The 27,188-nt window shown below is 50.1% G+C and overlaps 1 protein-coding gene and 1 long non-coding RNA gene across 3 annotated transcripts; one reads left to right on the top strand and one right to left on the bottom strand.

Moving 5' to 3' along the window:
* Nucleotides 1-549: 549 nt before the first annotated feature.
* Nucleotides 550-27,188, bottom strand: LOC137859002 (TGF-beta receptor type-2-like). The gene is made up of 7 exons (XM_068687589.1): nt 26,893-27,188; nt 12,740-12,890; nt 9,623-9,825; nt 6,437-7,251; nt 5,955-6,096; nt 4,766-4,893; nt 550-1,160 (listed from the first exon to the last, which is right to left on the bottom strand). Exons 1-7 carry the CDS (start codon nt 26,942-26,944, stop codon nt 948-950), a joined length of 1,704 nt encoding a protein of 567 aa, XP_068543690.1. The 5' UTR covers nt 26,945-27,188; the 3' UTR covers nt 550-947.
* Nucleotides 18,860-23,100, top strand: LOC137859003 (uncharacterized). 2 transcript variants are annotated; one of them, XR_011098119.1, is made up of 3 exons: nt 18,860-19,502; nt 19,605-19,894; nt 21,371-23,100. It is a non-coding gene; the product is annotated as an uncharacterized lncRNA (long non-coding RNA). The 2 variants fall into 2 exon arrangements; XR_011098118.1 differs by having other exon boundaries at nt 18,860-19,894.

Below are 27,188 nucleotides of genomic sequence, written 5' to 3'. Positions count from 1 at the left end.
GTCCGGTGGTTACGGGAAGGAAAGGTCCCAGCTCTGCCTGATCATGTTTCTTCAGGTTGAGTAACGCGGCGGGGCGTGTGTGAAAGAGCTGCAAGAATTGGCCAAGGTGCCCGTGTTGGCAGGATTGCTGTAGTACCAACCTGCTGCTTGGAGGTGGCTGGAAACCAGACTGGGTACTGGCGGGTGGGAGGGGTGGTGGTGGTGCACAGAACCCTCCTGACATCCTGCATGGAGGCTTCTGAGGCTGGAGCAGCAGTGCCTGTGCATGCACATCTTTCTTCTATTGAAGAAACTTCACGTGGCCACCTGAATCATTAAGGACACCCAGGAATTCCCCATTTGAAAAGACAAAAAAGTGTGTGGGAGTTGCAGCAAATCAGGCTTTGATGAACTGGATTATCGGGTATCTTCATAATGTGTTAAGGACTGCCCGATTAACTGAACTAGTTCTTGGGTGCTGGCTTTTGTTCCACTGAGAATCATTTCAAGTCACTACCTCATCTTTTTACTGCTGCTACAACCGTTTTTTTGTTTTTTTTTTTTTGGGGGGGGGGGAAGGGGCATTAAAAGCAATCAAAACGTTTTGACTTCTGTGGAATAAGCAGTTAGAGGAGAAACTCATGGTGACTGCACAGAAGGACTTCAAAAGATGAACCTGGAGTTCAGGTGCTTATTAATAAAAGATTATTATTTTAAAAAATAATAAAAGAAATGCTTTGCATCATTATACATTTAAAGTAAGTACAAAATCAGTTCATATACACTGTTGCACTTTAACCACAGTATTGATTCCACAGTTCACTGTATCTGTGGGAGGAAACAGATCTTATAAATAAGTTATGTACTAGATCTTAGTTCCGTTTGGAAAAACAAAGGGAGGCTTTTTCCCGGTGAGCTAAACGCTCCTGGCGCATCCTCCTGTTTCCAGAGGCTTCTTGCCTGCTGGGTCACTGCACGTTTCTGCTCCCGTCGCTGTCCTGGTGCTCCCCGCCCGGGGAGGCCGTTTTGTCGGCCTCGCTGTCCGTGTTGTTGTTGAGGATGTCATCGCAATCCATTTGTGCCATCAGGTTGAAGCGCTCGGCCACGCAGTGGGCGGTGAGGCGAGCCTCGGGGTCGTGGTCCCAGCACTCGGTGATGGTGTCGCACAGAAAACGCATCCCCTGCAGGTGGAAGGGCTGAAATTAAGGGCTGAAGGCAGGAGGGAGAGAAGCTAAAAGCTCAGTAAAGCAGTGTTTTAATGGGCTTTTGACAGCTTCCTGCGGAAATACTTTTTTTTTTTTTTTTTTTTTTTTTTTTCTGCTAAGCTTAAGCACAGGAGGAAAAAGCGTTGGAAATCTGTGGCAAGTGCCAATGTTTGTACCGGTACTGGCACTGCTTGGGTTGCAGGAGCATCCTCTGCTGACATGGGGTCTGGTCCCAAGCATTTTTCACCCTGCCAGGAAATCCTCCCTGAAAGCTGGAGTGCAATCACTGCGGGGCTTAACCAGGGCCCCAAGGGACTTATGCCCTCCATCTGCTCTCAGTGTTGGCCAAGCACCCTAAAACCAGGAGGGCGAGGGGAGGTGCAGGTGGTGACCCGCAGAGCTGGGCAGAGGGGATGGGCAGGGGCAGCTTGAAGGCAAGTTTGGAATTTAAAGTTCAGAATTAAACTTCTTCAAACTGACTTCTTGTTTCGGCGGCTTCCTCAGAGGGCCAGCCATGCCAAATACTCCTCGTAGCGTGCAGCTGGACTTTTTTCTCACCACAAAATAGCATCTTACGTGGGGCTGGGGGCTTTTCTGCGTGCTTCAGAACATGTTCAGTTCCTCTTGGCTGCAGTGGTTACAACCCCCAGTAACGTGTGTTTTTTTTACCTCCATTGCTGTAGTGATGTGAAGAGTCCCACTATTTTTAATTAAACAGCAGTGTTCTGCTGGTATTTCCCCTTTTTTAGCCAGTAGTGCAGCTGCACCAGGAGCCGTGCTGCACCTCCCTTTGACTCTGTGACTCCTATCATGTGCTGTTGCTTTTCTCATCATTGTCAACCGAGGCTGCACCACAGTGGAAAAATCATTATTCTAAATAAAGCGTCATGTTTTTCAGTGGCTTTGTGCATTTCTTAATTTGCAATTAAGAGAACAACAAAGAAAATCACATGAAGATGAAAGAAAAACCGCGGGTCTCCCAGCGGTGTGCCGCAAGTGGCATCTGTCCTGCACCTTCCTCTGAACCCACTGCTCTGTGCCAAGGTTTGTTGTACTAAATGTTGTACTAAATCTTCCCTAATGGACCCAGATTAGAGGGAACGGGCTCGTGCACTAAAACTGACAGATGGTGCATTTCAGTGCACCTGACATCATTCATTTGCTAGCCTAATTGGGAGGATTTGAAGATAATTGATTAACATGCGAAAATGAGCTAGTTTAGCTGAAGCTCTTTAAGCTTTTCCTCAGCTAGAAGATGGCACTGTTAGATTGCTCAGTCACCAGCTCTCCCTGTGCTTGCTTTACCCTGCAATCAGGACATTTATTTGCAGCTTGCCTCATAAATGTGGTGATGCTCTTTTGACTGCTGCATTTTGTACTGCTTGCAAAGCGGGCTTAGTTTGGCTTAGTTTGGGTTTGGTGCTTGATACCCTGGGTTTCTGAGGGATGCTGCTTGCTCTGTCTGGCTATAGTTAGTTTTACAAGTGTATTTTTAGCAGCAATATTGACATAAGCTCCCAGTGCTCCTTCCTGCCCTGCACCAGCCCTTCAGCAGTGACAGTACAGCAGGCTGTTCAGCTGCCTCGTGACCCAGCCCTGGGAATTTACCTGGCCTAAATAATCACTCTCTTTAATGGCAAAATGAGGTAGAAGCATGGGCGTTTGCAAATTGTCTGGGATACTTCGGGGATAACGTTCTGTAATGGGCTTTGTTGTGCAGCCTTGCAAGCTGTTGTGCGGCACGCTGGGCAAGTCAGCTCTCGGGGAAATCAGTGCTGTGACCCCAATGTCAGCTGAAAATCCTAACCCATGGCTAGCAGTCACTTGAGGGAGCCCTATGCTGACATGCAGAAGCAGCCTTTGGAGCAATGTAAGAAACTGTTTTTCTTTGATGGGACGATCTGCGGGTGCTTCCTGCAGACGAGCTCCTCGTCTCCCCAGTGTTGGTGTCACCTTGGAGGCAGCAGCGGGGGCTGGAGGCACCGAGCAGCGCGAACTGGTGGAACTGGTGGACTTCTGCTGTTTCCCAGCAGATGGTGCTGCCCTGTGCTGCATCCTGGGGAGGCTGCTTGGGAAAGGCTGGGAGTATTTCTTAAAGCTGGGCTTGTAGGGAGATGTTTATTAGACCAGCTAATATTAGTCAGAGGCAAACTTTCAGGAACACAACGTGGCTTTTCTGTTCCTCTTCCCCAGTGGCTATTAGGTGGTCTAATAAAAGTCACTGACTTATAAACCTCGCTCTGTTTACGTGCTAGACCGACCCAACTACAGCGGCATTATTTCTCGGAGGTAATTGCAGTCAGCCCTTCTCCAGCTCCGCAAACAGCACAGTTATGGTTAGGCTCTATCAGAGTGTGATTTTTGACAACCCCAGCCTCTGTATGTTTTTCTTGTGGTTTCAGAGTTTATCAGAGACCCTGGGAGGTGAATGTTTCAGATGAATACTCAAAGGCTTCAAACATGCAGCACTGCTGATTTAAGGTCGCGTATTTTTACTACTTCAAGGGAAAAGGCTGGGTGAACTTCAGCTGTGAACTTGCTGACTGATAAACTCACCGATGGTCCAACAGAAACCACGGATTCATTTGATGCTGGCTGCAGCTTTGGTCAGCCAGGGACCTTGGGGCTTTGGACAAACACCTTTTTGAGAGAGACGTAGGGAATACGTAGCCTTCTAAAATCATGAAACTGTATCTTTCCTCTCAAAAATCTGGCTTTGTGTGCTGTGCAGCCAGTGGAAGCAGTGTGCTTTAGGGGTAGATGGTGCAAAACGATCTGCAATGATCAATGACCGAGCGCTGCAGGGCTCTGTGAGCCAGCAGTCCCAATGCTTCAGCTTGTTTTGCAGATGAGCCGAAATGTTGATGAGTTTATGGTGTTTTTCTATAAGATGTGAAATTTAGGAAGTGCCGATTTGGCCAAGATTTGAAAATGGTGCTCAGCTTGCCTGTTACCCCTCGTGTCCTCAATGCAGGGAAAGAGAGTACTGGGTGTGGGGAAGAGGACACCATGTCAGGGCCAGGAGGGAGCCGTGTGGGAGCAATATTTCTGGAGCTGGTTGTTCTGGGTGTGTTTGTGGATGGCTTTAACAGCCTATCTCGTTATTGCTGAAGTGTTTCTGTTCTAGAGCGCTGGACTATGCTTCCTGTGCTAAAATGCTGTGCTCTCAGACCCTCTGAGGGTAGAGGCCTGGATGCACCTTCCTCCCCGCCCTGCCTGCTGTGGGAAGGCTTGATGAGAGGGATGGCATGTTCCCTGAGCCATGGGTTTCTGGATGCAGTGGTGATGGCAGAACTGGAGCAGACTCACAGGAGTGACTGTTTCAGGAGACTTGTGCTGAAGTGCTCTGTTTTGCTGCACTACAGCATCCATGGGATAGTTGAATGCCTTCACTTGGCATTCCTAGTTCCCGATTGTGGCCATTTATTCACCGATTAATTTTTCTCTACCCCTTGTTGATGGTTTGAAGTGGGTCTAGGGGACTTATCTGAGCCCAGGCAGCTGTGCTGATTTGACTGCAGCTTTACTGATATTCAGGCTTGGTCAGTGAGGTGGGGCAAGGTAGGTTGCTCCTGCCTTACCTGATGTACCAGCCAGCTGCTAGGGATCTCAGGCCGCCCTCTGCCGTGCAGCACGATGTCTCTCATGGTGTCCACGCAGGGCTGCTCCTGGACTTTTGACCCAAAAGGCAGCTCGTAATTCTTTACCTCTGCAAGGAAGCGACAGCAGTGTAATAGGACGGTTTTTGCACACTGACTGCCTTACTTTGGTGTGGCCTACTGGATGGGAATAAATGTGTTTTTATCTGTCTGCAAAAACCATTCTGGAAACAATCTAGGATTTGAACACACAGGTATAGTGCCAGGCTTTAAAGGTGGTTTTCAGACAGGTTGGTCGATCTGCCTGGCCACTTTTCTGAACGTAGGAGTACTGCAAAGGACTTGGTCTTCCTTTGGGTGAAGCGTGTTTTCAGCAGGTAAGATGTGTCATGGGGGTGAAAGACAGGAGAGGCAACCCCAGTTGGGCTGTGGGCAGGGGTTGGGCAAGAGGAGAAATGGCCCCTGCAGAAGAGCAGCCCCAAGTCATGGCAGGCCACTGAGGAGCCCTGCACTGCAGAGGTGAGAGGCCACCCTTTGTCTTTCCCAACCCCAATAGCTTTAATTAGCTTTAATTTTCTGGCCACTCACCAGCACCTTGTGGGCCAAGCAAAGATGCTCAGTTGCTTACATTGTGCAGCTGCAGCACGGGGAGTGTTTATACTCTAAAGACAGCAGCTGTAGCCTGATTTGGGGGCTTTCTAATCCCCCAAGTGAAATTCTGGGTTCTGGGTTTACATTTGCTGAATTTACCCCCCTTGTTCCCATTCTCTTTGCTTTGTAACACTTCATTACCAGGAGATGCTGGGCCCTGGGACAACCACCCCCTCGTCCTGAAGACCTGAGCTGGAGACCTCCCTGAGCTGTCCACCCCCGCTAAGCCTTTCTGCAGCTGCAGCCGGAGGTGTTGGGGTCCCCTCTGCTGCTCCTCGACCACGGTGCCATCCCCTTTGAGCCACAACACATGCAGCGAGTGCCTGGGCAAATGCCATCCCTTGGTGGTCATCAAGAGCTGGTGGCAGATCCCACCTGAAACCACATCCTGTGCCTACAGCCCTGCGTCAAGGTGGAGCAGTGTCACCAGCAGGGACATGAGGGCCAGGATGGTCGCTGTATGTGTGGGAAGGGGGCTACGATGTACAAGACAAGCCTGGGCGAGACAAGACAAGCCTACCTCCCACCACTTCACATCTGGAGGCCATCTCCCACAGAACGAGGGCCATGGAGTAGACGTCCATCTGCTTGAAGGACTCCAGGTCTTCCAGGTTCACCCTGGACTCCAGCACCTCAGGAGCCATGTACCTGGCGGTGCCCACCTGCCCGCAAAGAAGAGAAGGGTTAGCAGGGGCAGGGGAGCACGCGGGTGAGGTCTCCTGGTGTGGATGGTCTGGTGTAGAGACCCCTGCTCTGCCTCCACCTGCCTGCTGTGGGGCTGCCCTCGCTGTGGGCTCTGGAGGTGAGGGCTCCCTTAATGCACCCAAAAGCAGCACCTGGCAGAGCTGCCCTGTGCAATGGGGCTCATCCCGTAGGTTTAAGCTTTGACCACCCCAGGTCACGTCTGTAAAGGCCACATCTCCCACCCAGTGCTATGTGTCTGATGGCATGCGTGGCTTGCAAGGGGCCTCATCCAGGGGGGTGCCGAGGGGTTGTACTCGCCTGCCCGCTGTTGGCAAAGTCATCTACCGTCAGGGAAGGGTCGAGGCGTATGGCGATGCCGAAGTCGCAGAGCACGCACTCCTGCTCGTTCTTCACCAGGACGTTGGTGCTTTTGATGTCCCGGTGGGCGATGGGGATTTTCGGCCGGCCGCAGGCGGTGTAGTCGCTGTGGAGGTGGGCCACCCCGTTGACCAGCGACCCCGCCATCTTCTGCAGGTCCATCCAGCTGAGGACGTGGCTGGACAGGTAGTCCTTGAGGTTGCCCCGGCTGTGGTAGGCCGTGATGAGCCAGTACTCCCTGCGGGGCCCCGAGCCCCGGTCCTCGGCTGTGAGGAACTGCAGGACGCTGTCGTGCTTGAGGCTGGCGTCTGTGAAGATCTGGCTCTCGTTCTTCCAGGAGGAGTACTCCTCGCAGGGGAAGATCTTCACCGCCACCGTCTCGTACTGCCCCGAGCTGCTGTGGTTCAGCTTGGCCCTCCACACCTCGGCGAACTGCCCTTTGCCCACCATCTCGTCCAGCTCGATGGGCAGCAGCTCGGTGTTGTGGTTCAGGCTGTTGGCGCAGGTTGGGCTCAAGCCGGCAGGGCCATCGTCCATCATCACGGACAGCTTCTCGTCCCGCTCCGCCGCCCTGCCCGGCTCCGGCAGCGCCGGGGGCTGCCCCTGCTTCCCACCCCACGCCTTGGCCCTCTTGCGGCGCTTCTGCGTGCGGCAGAGGTAGAAGATGACGGTGATCATCACCGCCACCAGCAGCGGCGGCAGGAGGCTGATGGCGGCCACCGGGATGACCTCCTTGCTCTGCAGCATGGAGTAGCCTGCGGGGAGGGAAGCGGAGAGGAAGGCGCTGCCGTGAGGGGCCCGCGACATCTTGTTTTGATCGCGGGTAGGAGGAAAATATGTGGAGCGGTTAATAAGGCGCAGCCGTTCGCGGGGCGGTAATGCAGGCTGCACACAAATCCCATCTGAGCAAAGGGTAAGAACCCAGATGTATGCAATTATTGCGAGGGCTGTTCATTTTAGGTCTCGAATTCAGGGCTGTTTGTCAAGCAAGGGCCCGGGAGGCCGGCCTGCGCTCCATGGGCTGGGGGCGCCGGACCCCGCTGCAGCCATGGCCTCTCTGTGCCGGGGCAGAAATAATGGTGGTAAAGCTGAAGCAAGGCTTGAACATATCAAATATCTGAGATTGTTAGGTTTTTAGGGGGTTTTCTGGAGCCCTTCTGTGCATGGAGGGTGAGGAGGGATGCCGGAGGGGAGGCCGGGATGGCATGGAGGACCACGAGCGATGCTGCCGTGAATGAGCATTGCTTAAGTGCTGTCCGTGTGGTGTTTATCATCACGTTGCAGCACTGGCACCCATCGACCGACCCTGGGCACGCTCGCTTTTGTTTTATGTCTTCTAAGCCCCTGTCCGCCTTCAGCTCATTGGAGTGTGGGGGGAAAAACCCTAACCCTCGCGCAACGTGTAATTGTCTGATGCTTTGATGTTCGCAATTCCTGGAATAAACATGCTGACTTCAGTAGAGATATTCAAGTAAAATCTTACTCAGAGGTTTTTCTGCCAAGTATAATAACCCAGGGGAAGAGGGATAAGAATCATTCCATAAGCAAAACTCTTGCTGCTTGACCTCAGTGTGTGCAGATCATAATTCAGGTTCTGGAAAAACAGAGCGTTTCGCTATTTTACTTGGCAAATTTCAAAAAACGTGCTGCAGCTAATTTCTGCGAGGCTGTGAAAGCGTTTCTAAAATAGGCATCAGGTTCAAACCACAAGATCAACCTAAACTGATATAAATCAATAACTAACTCAGGAATATGTTTATTTTGGAAAGCGCGAGGCCTGGATATCACCTACTGCTTTAATGGCTTTTCCCGATGCTTAAGATCCCATCTCTGAAACGCTGAAGAAAGAGGAGATATTTTTAAGGGCGTCGCGTGCATGAGTCCCAAAAGCAGTGAGTTACCACAGCTTCAGCAAATTCCTTCGTGAGGATGCCCCTTCCCAACACAAACCCCTTGCGATGAGGGGGCTGCAGCACGGCTCCCACCCCTGCCACCAAGAGCAGAGGCAGTGGCTCTGCTTTCTCTGCAAAATACCCTGGGTCTCAGCCCACGCATTGCCCAGCTCTGGGTTTCAGCGTTTTACGTGCTGGTTGGCAAAAGGAGGCTGTTTGTGAAAGTCCTGGCTGGGGGCGGCATTTCCAATGAGCCAGTTGTCATTTTGGTGTGAAATTATATATCCCAGCATCAGCTCTGGGATTTGACTATCTCTCTTTAGAAGTGTGTGTACCTGTTATGTTTGGCTCAGCGAGCAGCAAAGGACTGCCAAATTTAGCATCATTTACTTTCATTAAAAGTGGCTTGTTTGTTCTGAGAATTTGCATTTTATATGCTTTTTTTTCCCCCCTCTAGCATTGTGGGAGAAGCTGTGCTGCTGGATCGTAGGTTATACTTAGTATCATTTTCAGCATCTCATGAATTATGGAAAATTAGAGGGGATTTGCTTTGCCTCTATTATGGGTCAGATGCCTGATGGGCGCTTGGATAGACCTGGTCCAGTTGGAGCTCTGGAGGTCTGGACAAGGCTCCAGAGGCTGACGATCTAGCTGGTAGCTTTTCCAAAGCACACCTCCCTCCAGAGGAACAGACACGAGCTGCCTCTTTGTTTTCCCCAGCGTGGATTTAAAGCTGCTGTAGGGCCTGCAGCTGTGTGCAGGGAGAATGCTGCTGCAGAAGCCCCAGGAGAGGTTGGGAAGGTGATGCCCAGCACCACCGCCTGCTGAGCCCCATCTCCCTGGCACCGCCACGCTGCTGGGCAGCAGTCTGGTGCAGGATCTGAGCTGGTGTGATTTGCTCAAAGCTTTTAGACTGACTCACTCTGAGTTACATCAGCTCTTGGGTTCCCTGGCCGATTTGCCTCATGTCAAAGGGCGCAGCCTACTGAAGGACACGGTGCATTTTCCATCTGGTGTTCTCAGGAGGCGTTTCTTGGAGGGATGGGTGAGCCACTGGCAAACCGCTGGGCTCAGTGAGGGGGTACAAACTTTACCTACCTCACGTAAAAGTTCAAAGAAGACATTGCATCTGCTACCCCATTTCTTGGAAATGCAAAGGCCCAACACGTGACTTATTTATTGTTAGCTTTGAGTGCTCCTACCCACTTTACATAACACTAGTAAAGCTACTCACCGTTGGTGTGGTTTTCAAATATAAGCTTGTCATTGCACTCCTGCTCGTCCACGCAGCCACAGATGTAGATGATCCCCTCCTCGCTGGGCTGGTGGGTCATGATGCAGCGCGAGGTGTTGTAGTTCGGGACCATGAGGTTTTCTATGGGACGGTGTGGGTTGTGGCAGAGCGTGCTGATCCTGATGCTGTCGTTGTCCTGTCTCCTGCAGGTGCCAAATGAACCGACAAAGCATTAGCCTAGTGGTGCAGCCTTCAGAGAGCAGGCAGCACGGGGTTTTCAGCCCAACATCACCCGAGCATCAGTTTTAAATTGTGTATTGAATGACCTGTTTGTGGTGACTCTGGTATAATTCTTATTATATATGCCTGTGGGGGGCTTTGTTAAATCTCTTTATCTCTTCCAAATGGTGGAAGAGAAATTTGTAATGCATGCCAAGAGTAGGATCTGAGCCAGGGACTCTGTTGTTTCCTGTAGATAATTCACAAGTTAATAGGTGTTGGATCAGGTAGTGCCAGCCCTAAGGCTCAGTGCCCTGCGTGGGATCTGGGGCAAAATCCCTCCTTTCCCAGCGCCAGCAGCCAGGCCAGGTGCGGGTGGAATTATTCCCTCCACGTTGCTGCTGCACGGTCCAAAGGAAACCTCCAAAGCAAGGACAGCCTCTTCCCAACTAGCACATTATTCTGCTGCAATCCCTGCCTCGGCAGGGCTCCAAACCCCCACCACCTGTGCAGGAGAGGCAGGGGACACGGTGACTGTGATGCCTGCCCTTGAGCAATGGCCTGGCTGTGTGCTCCCCTCAGCGAACACGTGTTGGCGGAGCTGGTTGGCCCCATTTCATTGATGAATTCCTGGGCTAAATGCTGGTTTTCAAGCACTGTCCTTGGGTGACCACTTATGCCCACCTGAAGGAGCAGGGCCATCGGGTAGCTGGTGGGGACTATAATTCAGCAGCTCCAAAGGTCAGAACTTTTATAGAAATAACATGATGATGATACGGCTCCTGGGCACGTAGGAACTGTAGGGCTGTGTCTGTTTCTAAGCTGTGGAAAGCTGCCACATGTATAGGGAAATGTATAACATGTATATTCCTGCTCATTTGCTGGAGATCCCCCATTCTCCCTGTGGCTGCATTGGCTTAATGAGAGGGTCCAACACAACTGTGTCCTGGCGCACGGGAGCCCCTTATTTCAGAGCACGGTGAAGCCATCCTTGCTGGTTAGCAGCCCAGAAAAGCCATCAGGGAAGTGCTTTGCTGTGAGGTCTCCTACGCTCCCCATGCCCCGAGCGGGTTTTGGCAGTGGTGCAGCACACAGGGCAGGCAGCTCGCTTCGGGTGTGGGGGTCATGGGGATGCGTGGCTCTGACGGCCAAGATGGGGTAAGGTACAGAGCACTTGTTATTTTTAATAATGTTGTATTGGGCCTGTGGTATTTGGCCTCTGCATTAGTTTATGGGGAGATAAGCCCAAGCTAGAATCACACTTGTGAAACTCCCACCACAGATCCAGAAAAATGCAGATCACCATCCAAACCCCAGGCGCGAGCTCATCTCCACTCCTCGGTTAAGGTCATGGAGACCACCAGCAGCCATCACCACGGGCAGCACGGACAACGGGGTGGCGGAGAGAAGAGCCAGCTGGGCAGGGAAGGAGCACGTTCAAACTGCACGGCTCTTTGGGCACCTTGAGGCCAGTCCTGTTGGCAGCCTGGGGGACAATTTTCCCCCAACAGCCGAGTATATTCCCTCCAGAGCTTTTGGTGGCAGCTGTGAGGAGCTGGAGCCAGGAGATGGGACGAGCTGCCATGGAGAGCTGGAGCAGAGCTAACCCAGGTGGTCTGCATGGTGAGCAAGGGGTGGCAGCTGCACTGCGCCCAGCAGACCTTCACCTAAGGAGGATCATTGGGTACCCCTCTAGGGCCAGTGTGTAATTAAGGGCTAATGAGGAGCTAAAAGCAGCTGCCAAGGCAGAACACCAGGGTGTGACCCTTGTTTCTGGAGAAAAATGGAGGAACGGAGAGATTTCACAATGCCTTGCAGGTCAGCTGGGAAACTGGAAATAAAACTGAAGAACCCAGATTTGTCATCCTCATCCCACTGAAGTGAGTGAAACAACGTTTGCCTTAGTGCTTCTGGCATTTTCTTGGGAAGCCCAGGTAATTTGAAAGACATTAGCTCATCTATGCAGGGTTTAAGGTCTGCTCCCCATCTGTGTGCAGGGGTAGTTGGGGCAGAGTGTCAGATTTTTCTAGTTTTGGGGGTGGGGGTGGTAAGGGGCACATTTTGTTTGTTTGTTTGGGTTTCTCGCTGGTCTTGTGTTTTTGTTATTTTTTTTCAGTCCATAATGCAACAATTACATTGAGGCAAAACCCTGCTGAAAGTGGGGCAGTCCAGTGATCACACTAATTAGCAGGTTGAGATAAAGCCCAGTGATATGTGCTTAGCTGGCTCTCACTCTGGCAGCCAAATTAAAAGGGACAGAGAAGAAAATCACTTTGGGTAGACCCAAAATGGACTTTTGTTTTAGTTTTGCTCATGGGGACCAAAAAGCTGTGGGAGGCGCTCATCCGGGTGTACGTTTGACCCAAATGCTGGATCGTGTTTCCTTTCCAGGCATTTCCAGGAAAAGCAAAAAAGGGTTTTTCCCTGGGGATGATACCAGCAGCTTGGTACCAGCTCCAATTCCCAATTCACTGGATGGGGACAGATCTTCGGGTGCAGATGAGGATTTGCAGCCCCAAACCGGGCATTTCCCAGCCTGATGCAGGAGGACATCACGGCTTTTGGGGTCAGGTCTGCTGGCTTTGCCCAACAGGCTCAGCCTGCAAAGCTCAATTCAGGTTTGCGTGCGTGCAGAGGTCCTGACTGCAGCAGCACTGCATCAGGCATTTATACACATAATTTATTTAGAAAATAAACCAGTACTAATTATAGGAAACACCAAATCACATTGCAGTTATGATTACAACGGAGTCAACGGGGGAGAAATAGAAAGCCCTGAATGATTTTGATGCCCAACAGCTCAAGCATGAGCATCCCCATGAGCACATTCCCACAACCCCTTTTTCCCCACAACCCCTTTTTCCCCACATCCCCCTGTTCCCTGGGGCTGCAGCTCACCATATGGCCACGCAGATCTCGTAGGGGTCCTCGCAGTAGGAGTTGAGGTTGCAGTTGCTGTAGCACACCTCCTGCTCGCAGGCCGGCGGCGTGGAGTCGCACCACTTGCACAGGTTGGTCTTCAGGCTGCGGCGGGCACCGGCACACCAGGCTGCGGGGCACAGAGGACAGCATCCAGCTGGTTTCAGCAATTCACACGTTGTTGGGGAAGCTGCCCAAAATGACTATTTCTACATGGATTTGTAGCTTTTGTTTTGCCCAGCTGCTCAGTCCAACGTGCTCTAGCTGGTGGCAAAGCTCACAGCGAGCAGATGCTGCTCTGTTGGCCCCGCGGTGGCAGCTCCCACCGGACGGGAGCAAGTTATCTCTATTTTTATAGGAACTATTCTCAGTTAAGGAATAAATCCCAGCTAAATTTAAACTTCCTGTTAAGGCTGCTAAATGTCTTTTTTTTTTTCCCACTAAAAAAAGAAAAATGAAGCCACTAAACGGCTTATGTAGAAGTACATACTAATAAACATTTAGTCTAAGAAATACATGCAGGAGCACACAGGTGGGAACCTGAACTACAGCAGCTCTTTTTCAGAGGTGTGGGCTACCTGTACTCCTCATGGAGAATTTTTATTGCATGCAGAGAAGGATTGCATGGGAAGTTTTAACCACAAACAGGGCTTAAAAATAGTCATTTCTATAGAAAGTCTGCCCAGCTTTAGGTTGCTGCTTCATAAATCTTGTTGGTCCAGGGGAAAAAAGTATTTTCCATCTGGATTTGTCCAGAAAGACAACTTCTGGTGCCCAGTCATTGTATGCAGAGACGGAGCCCAGCACCTCTGCTCTCTCCAGGGTTTCCTTCATGCAGTGCCCCAGCAAAAATGGGCTGCTCCCCACTGGCCTTGCTGCTGGGGTTTATTTTGGACTGCCAAGGCGTGAAGGTTTGGTGGGATAATGGGGATGGCCGTGGCCAAATCCATGCCCGCTGGTGAGTCCCTTCCTCCCCTGCCTGCAATGCCCATATTGCTCGATGCCCATTAGGGTTTTGCCATTCATTTATTCACACCCATGGGGCTGTCATTTACCCGTTAACACCCCATGTGAGGCTTTGCTGGAGGGCTCAGGGTGTGAGCACAATTCCTGGCATGCAGTGAGGATCCGGGTTTGTGATCACCTGCACTGAAAGGAGCAAGGGCTGATGAAAGAGTTAAATGTGGAAACGAGAGCCAGAAATACAGCAGTAACTGGACAAAATTCTTTGGAGACAAATTGTTCTAAACGAGCTCAGCCTGCGATGCTGTTATCTGCTCTGCAAGAAAGGTCAGAGCAGGAATATCTTTTCTTTTTTTTTTTTTTCCCCCTCCTTATTCTCCTCAACAGAAGTGCACAAAGCCCACTGTGAGTTTCCTCAGAACTTCGTGTCCTTGAACCACGAGCTCGTAGGTACAATTTAGCTGCCACATCACTCGTCTTGGCCCTGATTAGACCCAGATGAACACTTTCAATATTAATACGTGGATGATTTAATAAAGCTGCACGAGCAGTAAAAGTAACAATACGCTTCCATAAAGGGGTTCCAGATGTTGCCAAGGCAAATGCTAAACATCAAAATATAAACTTCAAAAAAAAAAAAAAAAAAAAAAAAAAAGAGCTGGATAAGCAAAACTTGGAACAAACTATAAACTAATTAAATGTGGGTTGAGTTTTCCAAAAATAAATTGAAGCCATAAGGATGTGATGTGAGCCAATAAATAGTACAGTTAGTCAAAGTTATTGTGGAACAAGGGTTGGAAAGACGGTTTGAAGTCACCGATGAGGTGGGCTCACAGTGAGTTTGGCTTCTTATCAATAGGAAGGCTTGTTCTCCTGTGCACGAGAACGGCATCAAATCTCCTGCTATCTATAACCAGGACCCCGGAGAGGCGACAGGGGGAATATAAGACAATTTTCAAGCAGGCAAAAGAAGGGAAAAACTACACCAAAAGTGCCCGCGAGAGCTGCAGGGCTGATACCACCATCCAAGCATGTCGGGACGTCTTTCCTCCTGCCTGCTGCTGCCCACAGGGCATCCACGCTCTCCTGGAGGGCCAGTTGAAGCATGGATGCTGGGACGTGAGTGGTATTGGCGAGGAGCAAGCCTGAGTGTGAGGAGGTGGAAGCACAGCGTGTTCGTTACGGGGAAGGAGACGGCGCTTTGTAGCCAAAGTGATGGCATGCTCAGGCAATTCGCTTCGCAGCAGAGTGGAATGAGTGGTTTTCATTCTCAAATTGTGTCTGCTGAGCTGTTTTGTGGCAACCCAACAGCAGAGGGGTGCAAGCCAAGGCACTCGGTGCGAGATGCTGAGGCACACACTGTCCATCTTTTTCCCAAGGTGGAAGGGACCAAGGCTTCTGCCAGGCAGGACCTGCTCAGGTCTCCTCCTTATGCCCATTACACTCCATCTTTCAGTACTAAATTGCACTTAAATTGCACTTAATATTCAAGGACAAAGAACAACTGATCATTTTGGGTCATAAGCACTTCACAGTGAAGTTGGCCTCCTCCTTTCTGCGTGTCTGCGTGCATCGGGGCGCAGCTGGTGCTCAGCCAGCAGTTGCACAAGGTTTCCTAGTTGCACAAGGTTTCCTCACTGCTCCAGGAGCTCTCTGCATCCTCTTTCCCCAGCAGGTCAGCCCCGAGTCACAGACTTTGTGCCGGGGGGAGACAAATCCCACTCTAACCAGTGGGATTTTGGAGCTCTGGCATCTCAGCTGGCACCACAGCTGGAGGGCTGGGCACAGAGGGTGCACCCGGTGGGAATGCCCACTGTTTTGGGGGTTCATATCAGGGCTGGGATGTGGCAGGGACCCCTGGGCAGGTTGGCGGGTGCAGTTGGAGATGTGGGTACAGCACAGGATACCGGGCTCAGCCACGAGTCCTCCATCCACTCCCAGCTCAGGACGAGGCTTTTTGCCGGGCCGTCGTCCACAGCTAATGACATGACTGCATAATAACAGAGCTGCTCATAAAATTATTATGAGAACAAACAAATTCCTTCCCTATTATATACAGTACTTGTTTTCGAGATTAGAACAGCAGCGGGGCTGATGTGCTGTGGTTGCTCGCTGACCCACACGTGAGACCTCCAGGATCTGCCCCCATTACTTCCGAGCTGCCACAAGCAGGATGCAGCAGGGCAATTCCTACATCCCTGATTTCCAGGGGATCCCTACAGGGCTAGACGTCCCTGTTGCAATTGTCCGGTGTGATCTGCCCAGCAGGGACCCTGGGTTTCCTCGTTTGGGGAGCCCAAATTGAGCAGAGAGAACTCAACACCCCTCTCTCTGCACATGAGGCTCTGCGGGGACAGCGGCAGCGCGCACACTGGGCTCGGGGGAGCAGCTCTGCCCTCAGGTCTGTGGTCCTGCACAGTCCCACAGAACAAATACTGTACTTGGCAGCGGACGTGTGGAGCGAGGAGCGAGCCAGTAACGTTTCCTGGTGAATAAAAAGGGGCTGATTTTGATTGCATTAGACATCAGTGCTTCCCCGTGCCAAAAAGACACACAGTATACATTTCTGGTTTATTTGGACCTTCTTCAAACAGGCTGGTAACTGACTTATTCTACCACTTATTTTTTTCTTTGTAAAAATAACCCCTTAAATTAAGTGTTTAGCAAATAATGCTTAGTCCTATTACAAAGTAAATTGGGTATGGACTGTACCAGCTGACCTCTCAAATCTCTTTCAGATGCTTGAATTACATCATGATCAAACTTCTCCCCGGGGACAGACGAGCTCTGCCGAATATTGTCTGTCCTTCTGCTGGGGCAGTCTCTGGTGTTGCTGGGGTACCTTTTGTGAACCAGAGACCTCGTGTTGTTTTGGGATGCTGGGTCATATCATGGCGAGGTACCTGGAGCCAGCGAGGAGAGGTTTCTCTTCAATTTTGGTCAGCCAGTGTCTTGCCTGTGGGTGAGGACAGGGCGAGTGGTTCTCCATCTGCTCGTGGAGCTGCTCATCTCCTCCGGCCACCTCCACATCCATCTTGTTCCTGCCCAAGGCACCGAGCTGGGCAGGGCACGTTCCCTGCGGGGGACCTCGAGCTCCCTGCCCCAGACCCCATTCTCCACCCCCGGGGCTGCTGGAGCTGGGTTTGGGGCCGGCCGGGAGGGCTGCGCGGGCGATCGTCGCCCATATTGTGCTCTCGCTCGTGTTTAAAAACAACAACAGCTCAACTGACTCATAGATCCTACGGCCTCTGAGTCATTTCTTATTTCTGGATTTCACTGCTCTGCCCTTTGCAATGAGGGGAGTTGCATGCACACTCACACACACACACATCAAGTTCACATTTGTTTTTCCCCTATAAAAACAAAACGATTTCCATACCATTAATGAAACAGAAATGACTTGCCTTCGCATACCCTGGCTTTTATTTTCCATTGTATAAACTGTGCAGATGAAATAACGATGGCTGTAAAGTAAACCTTCTCTCTCTCTTTTTTCTTTCTTTTTTTTTTTTTTTTTTTCCTTTCCCTTTCCAGGCAGCCTCTTTTCGAAATAGCAAAGGGAGTCACTTACAGACTTGGCCCCAGCGCTGCGCCTGCTGGGATTAACCCCTGCGTCCCCAGCTCTGCTCTCTTTGCTTCGAAACCACCGCAGGGCAGAGGCAACACCAGCCCCGGCACCTTGCGGGGTGATGTCCAAGGTGCAAAGGTGGCAGCAGGCAGGAGGCAGAGCAGGGCACAGAGCGGGCAGGGAAGCTCAGGGATGGCAGGGGAGACCAGTGCTGACACCTTGGCCAAATGTCCCCTCTTCTCCACACCACCCTGCGGCCACAGCCTGCGCTAACCAACCACCAAATCCCACTCTTGCTGCTTACAGGGCTGTTACACCCTTTACAAAGCACCCTGAGGACAATCAGTGGGGGCAGTGGTGCCGCTTACAGGGGCAGCAGATGCAGCTGGAGCTGGGCATGCAAGCACGTGCTTGGGAGAGCAGAACGGGTGAGCAGCACGGGGTTGCCCCCTGAGCATTGCCTGCAGTCTGTGCGTCCCCAAGGCTCCCCAGCCCAGCACAGCCCCTTTTCCTGCTCATACAGCTCGCGGCCCCCAGCACCAGGTCAGGCCTTTTGCCAAAAGCCAGCAGCCGGGCGGGCTGGTGACACAGCTGAGGTACCGTTACTCTTCCCGGACTGGGCGATGTGTTTTATATTATTTCTCTTGGATTTATTAAGCATTATGTAACCAGCTAACCGATCCCGCATGCTACAAAATCGCTGCTGATTTCATGTCAGTGGAAAGTAAACAAAAAGCGTTCTGAAGTGGCGGGGCTGAAATTCATTTCCACGTTCAAAGCAACCCGTGGAGGATTTTCCCCATCTCCTCACCACCAGTTTGCATCCTGGCTCTGCTGCAACCCATCAGAAAAGAGTTATGGAAAGTTTGCATGTTGCACACAACAGGGTGTTATAAACAAATCCTCTCTGGTCACTCTCCGCACGAAGTGATTAAGATAAAGGTTATTTCAGTTAATTATTTTTAAGCATCTTTGTGGATTTTCTGATACTTCTTGAAATGGGTTGTGCTGGCGTGTTGTTTGTCTTTCAGCTGGGCGATTCCTTTGAATATGAAAATCACTCACCAAAGAAGGTTTGGCATTAAATTTTCAAAAAGAAACAAACAAATGAAGTCCTCAGGTCCTGGAGCTCAGCAGGACCCCATCCAAAGTGGCAGGGAGGACACTCTGCATCGCTCAGCTTTGGAAGGACTAGAAGCAGCAGGTGAGGCAATAATGATGCCTCCAAAAGCATCAGGTGAGGCAAAAACGTTGCTGGTACTGGCAAATATCTGCATGGAGCTCTTCCAGTGGCTCTTCTTGCTGCTGTTAGAGACCACAGACATTGTCCCTGCCACTAAAGCCAGTTTGCATGCAGAGAAGTGGAATGGGTAAAATGGGTCTGCGCTATTATTTTTTTCATCTGTGTCTTTGAAACGTTCAACAATGCCCAAAAATATACATTTTTTTTGTATTTCTGCACTTAACCATCAGTAAGCTGGTGGCTGGGGGATGGCCCCATTGCTTGCTATTTGCACCATTTGTCAGTAACCCCACACACCACCTGCTTCACCCAGCCCCACGTGGCCACCACGACTGCGTGCAGCCTTGCACGGCCCCACAAGGAGGACAAAGCTGTCCTAAAACAAGGAGGCAGCCCCAAGCCAGGGCTTGTTCCCTGTCCTGGGGCTCACTTATATGGGACCCAGGGGAGGGCTGAGGAGGCCTTTGAACTGCACAGGATGATAACTACGCTGTTTTGCTTGCCCCCTAAATGCTGAGTGAGTGCTGGCTGTTGCTGTGTAATTACAGTCACTACCTCCAGAGCTGCTACCATGCCAAGCAGCCCTGCCTTGGCAGACAAAAACAACCGTGAGCAGGTCCAGCAATAACGGTACTTATCCCATTAAGCACTTGGTTAATTGCCAGGCTGAGAAAGGGAACGATGAGGAGACGGGGGAACCCAGTTTTTGGATGAGCAGCGAGGCCCTCCTGTGCCTGAGGGTGCCACCGGCACCTTGCTGGGCTCTAAAACCCCTACTCACCCACCACAGGCAGGTCAGGACAAGAAGCTGCCTCCCCGGGTCAGATGGAAGCAGATTTTTCAGGACAAGAAGGTGCCTCCCGGCACAGCCTGGCCACGCAGGGCTGGTTTGGGCTCATCGTGTCGCCAGCCACTGCAGAGACTGCTGAGGACATATGAGCATTTGCTTGGGAGCCGGGTGGCAGAAGGTAAGAGCCAAGCAACTGCATGACATTGTTGTCATCACTTTTGTTATTCTCGTTTCTCCAGGACCATCAACAGCATATCTTGCCTGCTTTATTTAACTGCAGCTTCTGCACCCCTCCCTCAGGAAGATGCAGCAGAGAGTCCCTGCTCTACACACAAAAAGCAGCAGCGACAAAGCCGACAGCAAAATAAATCTGTGAGTCTGTTGCAGATATTGCTCGGCCTTTGACTATTGCTATCCAAGAAAAAACACAGGTTTTTTTTTTCTTTTTTTTTTTACAATTATCATCATATTATGCCTTAAAATTTAGTTCTGCGTATGTTTTACAGGCTCTGCAGAACCTGGATCTCCATGAGCAGATCAAAGCCCAATTTAAAGATATCATCCAAATAGGTAAATGTGTCAGAAACATTATCTGGGTCACATTTGGGCGACAGGGTTCACTCTGTTTTAAGTGCAAATGGTTTGCTGATGGTTTAGCTGAACTTCCTGAGGAGTGTTTGAAATTCCTGGCACACGTTCGATTTGCCATCTGTTAGGAGGACTTTGATGAGCCCACAAAGAGACATTTGACCGGAGCTGCACTTCATATCTCGTGTGGGCTCCTGTGACTGACCGGTTTGCATTTTTTGTGTTTGCATTATTCTGATTCCCTGAGTGCTTGGAGGCAGCGGGGCGTGCAGGGGGCTGGGTGCTGAGCAGAGATGTGCTGCTCGTTCTCCGCCAGTGTGCTGTCATCATCTTGTTCCAGCACTGCCTGTTCTTTATGTCTGCTAATATTATTATGTATAGTCAAGTTATGCCCTCATTTAGACCGGATCTGACAGTAATTAAGTAATTTGTACTGTCAGAGGGAACTTGAACTTGAGGGTAGCCTGGATACAGATGCTAAAACCTTCCTCGCTTTTCTGAAGGCATCTTCTCTTTAGCATGTAGGTACGTAAATTGGTCTGGTCTCCTCTTTCATCTCTTTCCTGAAGACTTAAAAAAAAATCTCTTTTATGACAACAGTATTATAATCTCTTGAAAAACACTGTCCAATAAGGTTGATTTTAACCTGAATATTTTTCCGAAATAGAAGAGACCACTCACAACCTGGTCAGAGGGCAGGGGATGCGGTTTGGGCTGAACGCAGACTATTGAGGATTTTTGCAGGAGTGGGACCAGGGCTTTGCAGGAGAGCTGTTAATGAGGCCTGAGGTGCATTTTTCCTGCACGTGAAAGCAGTGGGAGCTCATGCATATGTGCAGTGCCTCAGGAGAGAGCCAAGAGCAGTCAGAAAATGTACCAAACCAGGGTGATTGTGTGCTGTGGGGTGAGCCCAGCCCCCCCAAAATTCTCTGTGCCTCTGGTGGGAATATCTGCCACCATTTTCTACCAGCACCACCAAGTGCCTTTTGACATATTAAAGACACGACAGGAACTGGGCTCCCGAGGGATCCATTGGTCTGATTTCTGTGGATGCCCGTACCCTGTGTCTATGTGGAGCAGAATGATTCATTCGGCTGCTCATTGCTTAGGGCTCTGTGTCACTTCCCACTGTAGGGCGAGGGGTCTTGTCTGCTATCGTGGACTGGCTGGGGCTAATTTTGGGATAGATCTAGCATGGAAAAAAATAGTTTATGCAGCAAGGCAGCAGCTGATTAAGCCTCTTCCACTTTGGATGCTCCCAGGCAGTGAGAGTTATCCAGCGACATCAGGCAGATGTCCCACGTCGTGTCCCAGCTGCTCCAAGCAGCGACCCATTGCATCAGACCCTTGTCAAAGGGGACACGGGGGTTGGCTCTGCACAGGCACAGGAAAGCCATCTGGTTTGGGATGGCTGAAGTTGAGGGGACCAATGCTCAGTGTTTGCATTATTACTTGTAGGAAAAAGCCCCACAGGACTGTAATAACCAGCAGGCCAGGAACTTCAGCAAATGCCTCTGGGCTTCCCAGAAGAAGAGGTGTAAGAAAAGATTCTTGTTCCCAAAAGGAGTTTTGGAACCATGGAGTTAAAGGGACCGCCTCCATCCCCACCATGGCAAGGTGAAAGGCACAGCAGCAGGGCCAGCATGTCCAGCATGACGCTGCTCCAATCACTTTGGGGGTCCTGGCCAAGGTGTGGGTCAAGCTGGGGCTCTGCAGAGTGGCCCCACAGCTCTCCTCTGCAGCTCCTTTCTGCTGATAGCTGCAAATTGCACACCGGAAATGTCAAAAAGGTTGGTGTGTGTTTTTTTTCTTTTTCCTTTTAAATCTTGAATCCAGCTGTAAATAATCCCATCTAATGAAGGGTAAGACTTGGGTTAAGATATATTCCCAGAGCTTCTCGAGCCCGTGTGGGCAGTAGCCCTGTGTTCAGTACAGACGGGAAGGTTGCAGGGCACAGCTGGATGAATTAATTGCCCCACAGATGAGATGCATTTGCTGTGGTATAAATCAGCTGTCGCTTGTCAGGCATGTTCCCGGCTTATCAATGGGAAGCAAAACATTGCGGCGTAGCAGCTCCATGAAAGGCCATGTCCTGGAGCGGCACAATTGGTGGGAGCACGGGCTGCAGAGGGGATTACAAGATAAGCAGGCTCTCCCACTTCTCCTAAAAGCTTGACAGCTACCAGCAGCTGGCAGGAGAATTCCAGCCCTACATGGGCTGTAATAAGCAGATGAACCAACTGGAGAACAAGAAATATGGCTCTGATGGACCTTACAGAGCCCTTCTGGAAGCAGGATCGCAGTGGTCTTCTCCGAATCCAGGGACGTGCATGTGGGATGAGGCAGCTTGCAGCCACCCTTTCATTTCCCATGAAGGTCCTTAAGGAAATGCCATCCCACAGCTGGGGGCCAGCACCGAGGAGATGTCGCTCCACCCTCCAGGGCTGATAAGGTAGGCAGCCATCTGTGGTGTTACCTTGTCTGCCAAGAGAGCTTCTTCCCCCCTGAGACTTCCACTTGGCACACAGCATTAAGTGTGAGATGTGGAAAGAGCAAAGTGTGGGGGAGCTGCTGGTTTCATCGCTTTGGTGGGGCTCTTGGTGGTTCTTTTGTTTTTTTTCATAGTGAGATCAGATGTGGCACTTCCCTAAAAACATGGCAATCCACGGGAGAGTTCATTAGTTTGTGGCAAGTTGCAGCACTGAGGAAGCTGGCGGAAAGCAAATGTTATTGCAAAGAGTTATCACTAAGGGGAGAGGAAAACATGTCCCAAGGAAACAAACTCGATGGAGCAAAAAGTGGAACAATATAAAGCTATAGAGGACAGGCACTAGAGTTGAATACTTCCTCAGAGTGAAAGCCCCCAGTCATCTGTTTTTAATGCCAATGATTGCTTTCTGCCTGTTCAGTGAATACGTGGGACACATCTGTTCAGGACTCCGCCTCTAATAGGACACCAAATATCACGACTGCAGCTGGCTGAACTTTTTTTTACCACCATTATACAAAAATGTCTTTGTGCTCATCGTCCAATATTGATAACAGCACCAAAAGCAAAAATCAGTTTTGCATTTTTTAAAGAAAAGTGTGTTTTAATTCCAAGTGCCATGGGATTATATCTCAGAAAGGACTTTCCCCTGAAAACAAATAAACAGACAAGCAAAAAAAAAAAATAATACACACTAAAATGTAGATTTGAGCAGCTCTAATGACGACCAGCCTGCCTCAAGTCTGAGAAAAGTTTAAGAAGCAAGGAGAAAGGAGATGCCCACTTTCCTAAGTTTGACACAGCTGTACACTGCCAACTTTCTTGGCCTTGAGTCTCCATCCAACTTGTACCAGCAACCGAAAAAGCAGCATCAGCCTTGGAGAAGTGTTAAGGTGGATGAATCACGCTCTTGCTGAGTCTCATGCCAGTTAAAACATTGCAGAGGACTTTGGTTTGGGATTGTCAGGGTTTTCCTTGTGCTTTCCCCTTTATTTACTGGAAAATATATTGCTAGCAAGTCAAAGCAGAACACAGTGCTTCTTGAGAAGGACTGGTGTAGCCAGACCTGCCACTGAGGTGGGCAGCGCCCATGTTCACACACTGCATGGCCTGGGAGAAGAGCCTTGGGCCACAAAGACCCTCTCTGCATATGGATGAATCTGCTTGTGAGGCAGCAGGTGACTTCTTCTCCTTTCCCTTATCTTCTCACCCAGGTTTCTGCCTCTGAGTTATTGTGTGTTGCTGTTGGGGTGTAATCCTGGTAGGTCTCCTGCCTGAGGACCAGGCTGGTCTTTTGGTGGCAGTGCAGACCCTAGTTTTAGCTCTGGTGATCTTAGAAATAAGAGACCCACTTCTTCAACAAGCTGCTTGAGGAGCATGGGATAGGTCAGAGAATTCTCGGGCAGATCAAAAGGCAGAGATGTTTTTCTGACAGCCCTGGGGCTCCCTGTCATGATTTATGAATTATATATGCTCCACGTCTTTAACCAAAGAGACTCAGAGGGAGAACATGGATTGTTTATTCAAGCAGGAATGAGTGTGTGGCTTCAGAGAGCCACCATCCACCAAGAAGTACCATCTCCACATCTGCAGAGCCATCGCAGTGCAGAGGTGTTCATCCAGCAGCCATCACTGTGCTCCTCACCACAGATCTGAGGTACGACCGCAGGTCCTGAGCGAACGTACTTGCTGAAATTCCTGGGCAGATGTTCTCCTCGGAGCTCTAGCATATCCCACGGGGCACAGCTCTCCTTTGGCGAGTGCTACGTGCCTTGGCAGGCTTTGAGTTTCATGTCCTCCTTTGGAGGCTGGATGCCCAAAGGCAAGCTGCTGGGTTCCTTGAGCTGTCGTCACAGTGGTGACGAGGGAGGCTTTCCAGATTCTGATGCAAAACAGGACAGGAAAACTCCTAATTATGAGGCTAGAGTGTTTCTGTGTGCTCAGTACAGTAATCTCCGTATCCAGTCTGTGACTTCTGGATGGGTCGTAGTCCATCTAGCAGATAGTCTTGCAGTCACTGAAGGCTTTGAGCAACAAAACCCCACCACATCCTGAGTCTGAGTAATTACCTGCTGGAACAACTTTGCTGTTTTGTGATCTAACACAAAAGCACCCGGTTTCAGCTTCCAGCATGTAAATCTTGCTTTTCCTTTGTCCGATAGAAGAGGAAACCCTCTGCCAGAAAGCATCTCTCTGGGAATTTTTTGTGAGCGATGACTACCTCACCTCTGAGCTCCCTCCTGCAACAACTACAGGCACTGAAAGCTTTCAGTCCCTACTGTAGGACAGGTTTTCCCATCCTGAATGATCTTTGTATTATTTTGTTGCAGGTCCCTCTGCTAGGTAAATCCAGAGCCACTTGCTGGAGGTGACTGGGGGAGTCAGGGAAATACAGCAGCTGAAATTTCAGTGGTCAGGCCATAGCCCTTTTTTCCACCATGTATGGACCAAAGCGGTTGGAGATGCTGCTTGATGACCGCTCAACCCTGCTGGTGACTGAAAGGATAGAGACGGGCCTCACAGAGCCCACCTTGTCTCAGCCATCCTGGTGTGACCCCTTAAAGAGAACAACAAGGTCCCTGAGGACACCCAGCTGGTGCTGAGGGAGCTCTTCTGGGATAGCTGGGACACCATCACAGCCATTTTCTCTGCAGCAATTCCTAAATCTGTGCTAGGACGAGTGACTTTGCTGCTGTCACCAACCCACCGCTGTCACTCTTTGTGGAGAGGCTGAATGACTGGTGGGATTTGTTGCGTGAAGAACAACCAAATGTGCATTTTCTGCCGTTTTGGGAAACTTGCTGTTTCCTCTTCTTAATGCCAATGCAATGTGGCCCCCCCAGGCACTTCTATTGTCTCAGAGTCACTGTAGGGTTGATACTAACACTATATGTGATGGATGGGAGGTAACCCCAGTAAACATTTATCACCGTTGAGCTGAATCAGAGAGAGGGAGAGCGCGCCTTGGCTTATTTTTTTTCCCCTGTACCGAGACAAATGTTGTCATCATATCATTCACGTAACCTTTCAGATGAACTTAGTAATCATGATATGTTTTGGTTTGGCTTCTTTCAGATTAAAACCCTGCCTTTCAGAAAAAGGAAACCATAAGTTAAATAACTCCAAAATTAGGTATTTCTGAAGGATAATTAGTGGTCTTCTTTCTTACCAAAAACAACCCAAGACTGTGCTTTAAATAATGCCTTGTAGTAATTCCTTCAGTGCTGTTCCAAATGTGATTAATTTAGCAGGATGTTATCAGTATAGCATCCTACATTTCAACCCATACTTTAGGGTATTATCTACAGTAATGACTACTACATATTTCTGCAACTCTTTGGAAAGTCAGCCTCAGCTTATGTTGTAAATCCCCCCATCTGGGTCTCCCTGCTTCAGCAGTCTTACCAAGGGTTGTATTTAATACATGCAAGTTACTGACTGACCCTATTCCTTGATTCCCTATCTCAGTAGATAGGCGGACCCATGGAAAGTGGATGCAGATACAAATCCCTGCCCCCAGTTATTTCAATTGCATGCAAATATACAGGCACTATAATCCTAGCACTTCATTGCTTTGACCAAAAAGCAATTTTATTTGCATCAAAAGTTCTGTAGTGAGGAGAACGGGTCTGTGTTCGTAAAAGAGCTCACTGCAAAAAGTGCCATTGTCCGTGCAAATACATAAATACATACTATATAGGGATATATGTGTGTATACACATACATCGGCATTGTATATACAGAAAGACACACACACATACTTAGGAGATGTGTATATAACACTCACTTATATACAAATCTATTCCCTGTTATGAAACAATCATCGAGATATAAACAAGAGAATTTAAGCCATGGATGGGCACATTTTCAAGTGCTGCTGGAGGGTTTTATCTACAGTCCTGAAGAAGTGCTATCAAAACCTAAACAGGGCACTTATTACAAAGAAGTCTTTACGTAAGTGCTGGAAAGGTTTGCCGAATAGCCAGATGTTGTTGCAGAGACAGTTCTCCTCCCCCTCTCCCCGCTTCTTTCTGACTTTAACAGTTCGATTAACTTTGCACATAAACTGGGGCTGATAAAGCTGCAAACTCCACTGCATCTGGACACCGTTGAAGCCAGATCATTCAACGGTGCACGTTAATCGCCTTTAATCTCCCTTGAGAAAGTAAAAACTTCCACCAAGTCGTGCTGACCTACGCATATACTCCTGCGCTGTAAACACTGACATCTGGGAGCTGCTCTCGGCGAGCACGCAGCGATCTCCACCAAGCCAAGCACTCGCCCTTCGCTGTACGACAAACCCGCAGCTGATGCCGTCGGAGCAGGGCTATGACCAGCTCGCTACGAAATTCCCCTTTATTTCCAACCCTCCAGCTAACTGCCATCAGGGGACAAATCAAAGGTTTGCTATTTTTCTGGGGGAAGGAAAAATAAACGACTTCTTTGCGTACGCTGGTTAACGACGCCTAAGCAGAAACATTTCTCTACTCACAGAAGGACAGCAGCAGCAAGGAAAGCAGACCCGGTCTCCTCCAGCAACCCATTTTCTGGATCCTGCCAGCGACCAGGAGCCCGGCTTCACGGTGTTGACCCGTTCATCTTCCCGTGCTCTCCTGCCTCGCTGCTGTCAACTCGGCAGCCCCGAATTTGCGAGGCTGCTGGCCGGGCTGGCTGGGAAGGCGGACCCAGGCGCAGCAAACCCAGCTGTGCGTGGGGTCCGCCCAGGAACTGCAGCTCATGAAGAAACTCAGCCCCGTTCTCCTCATGAAATATATACAGATATGGGAG

This window comes from Anas acuta, chromosome 6, assembly GCF_963932015.1.
Source record: "Anas acuta chromosome 6, bAnaAcu1.1, whole genome shotgun sequence".
In the NCBI taxonomy this organism is placed as follows: Eukaryota; Metazoa; Chordata; class Aves; order Anseriformes; family Anatidae; genus Anas; species Anas acuta.
This window is presented reverse-complemented; position numbering and strand designations above follow the sequence as displayed.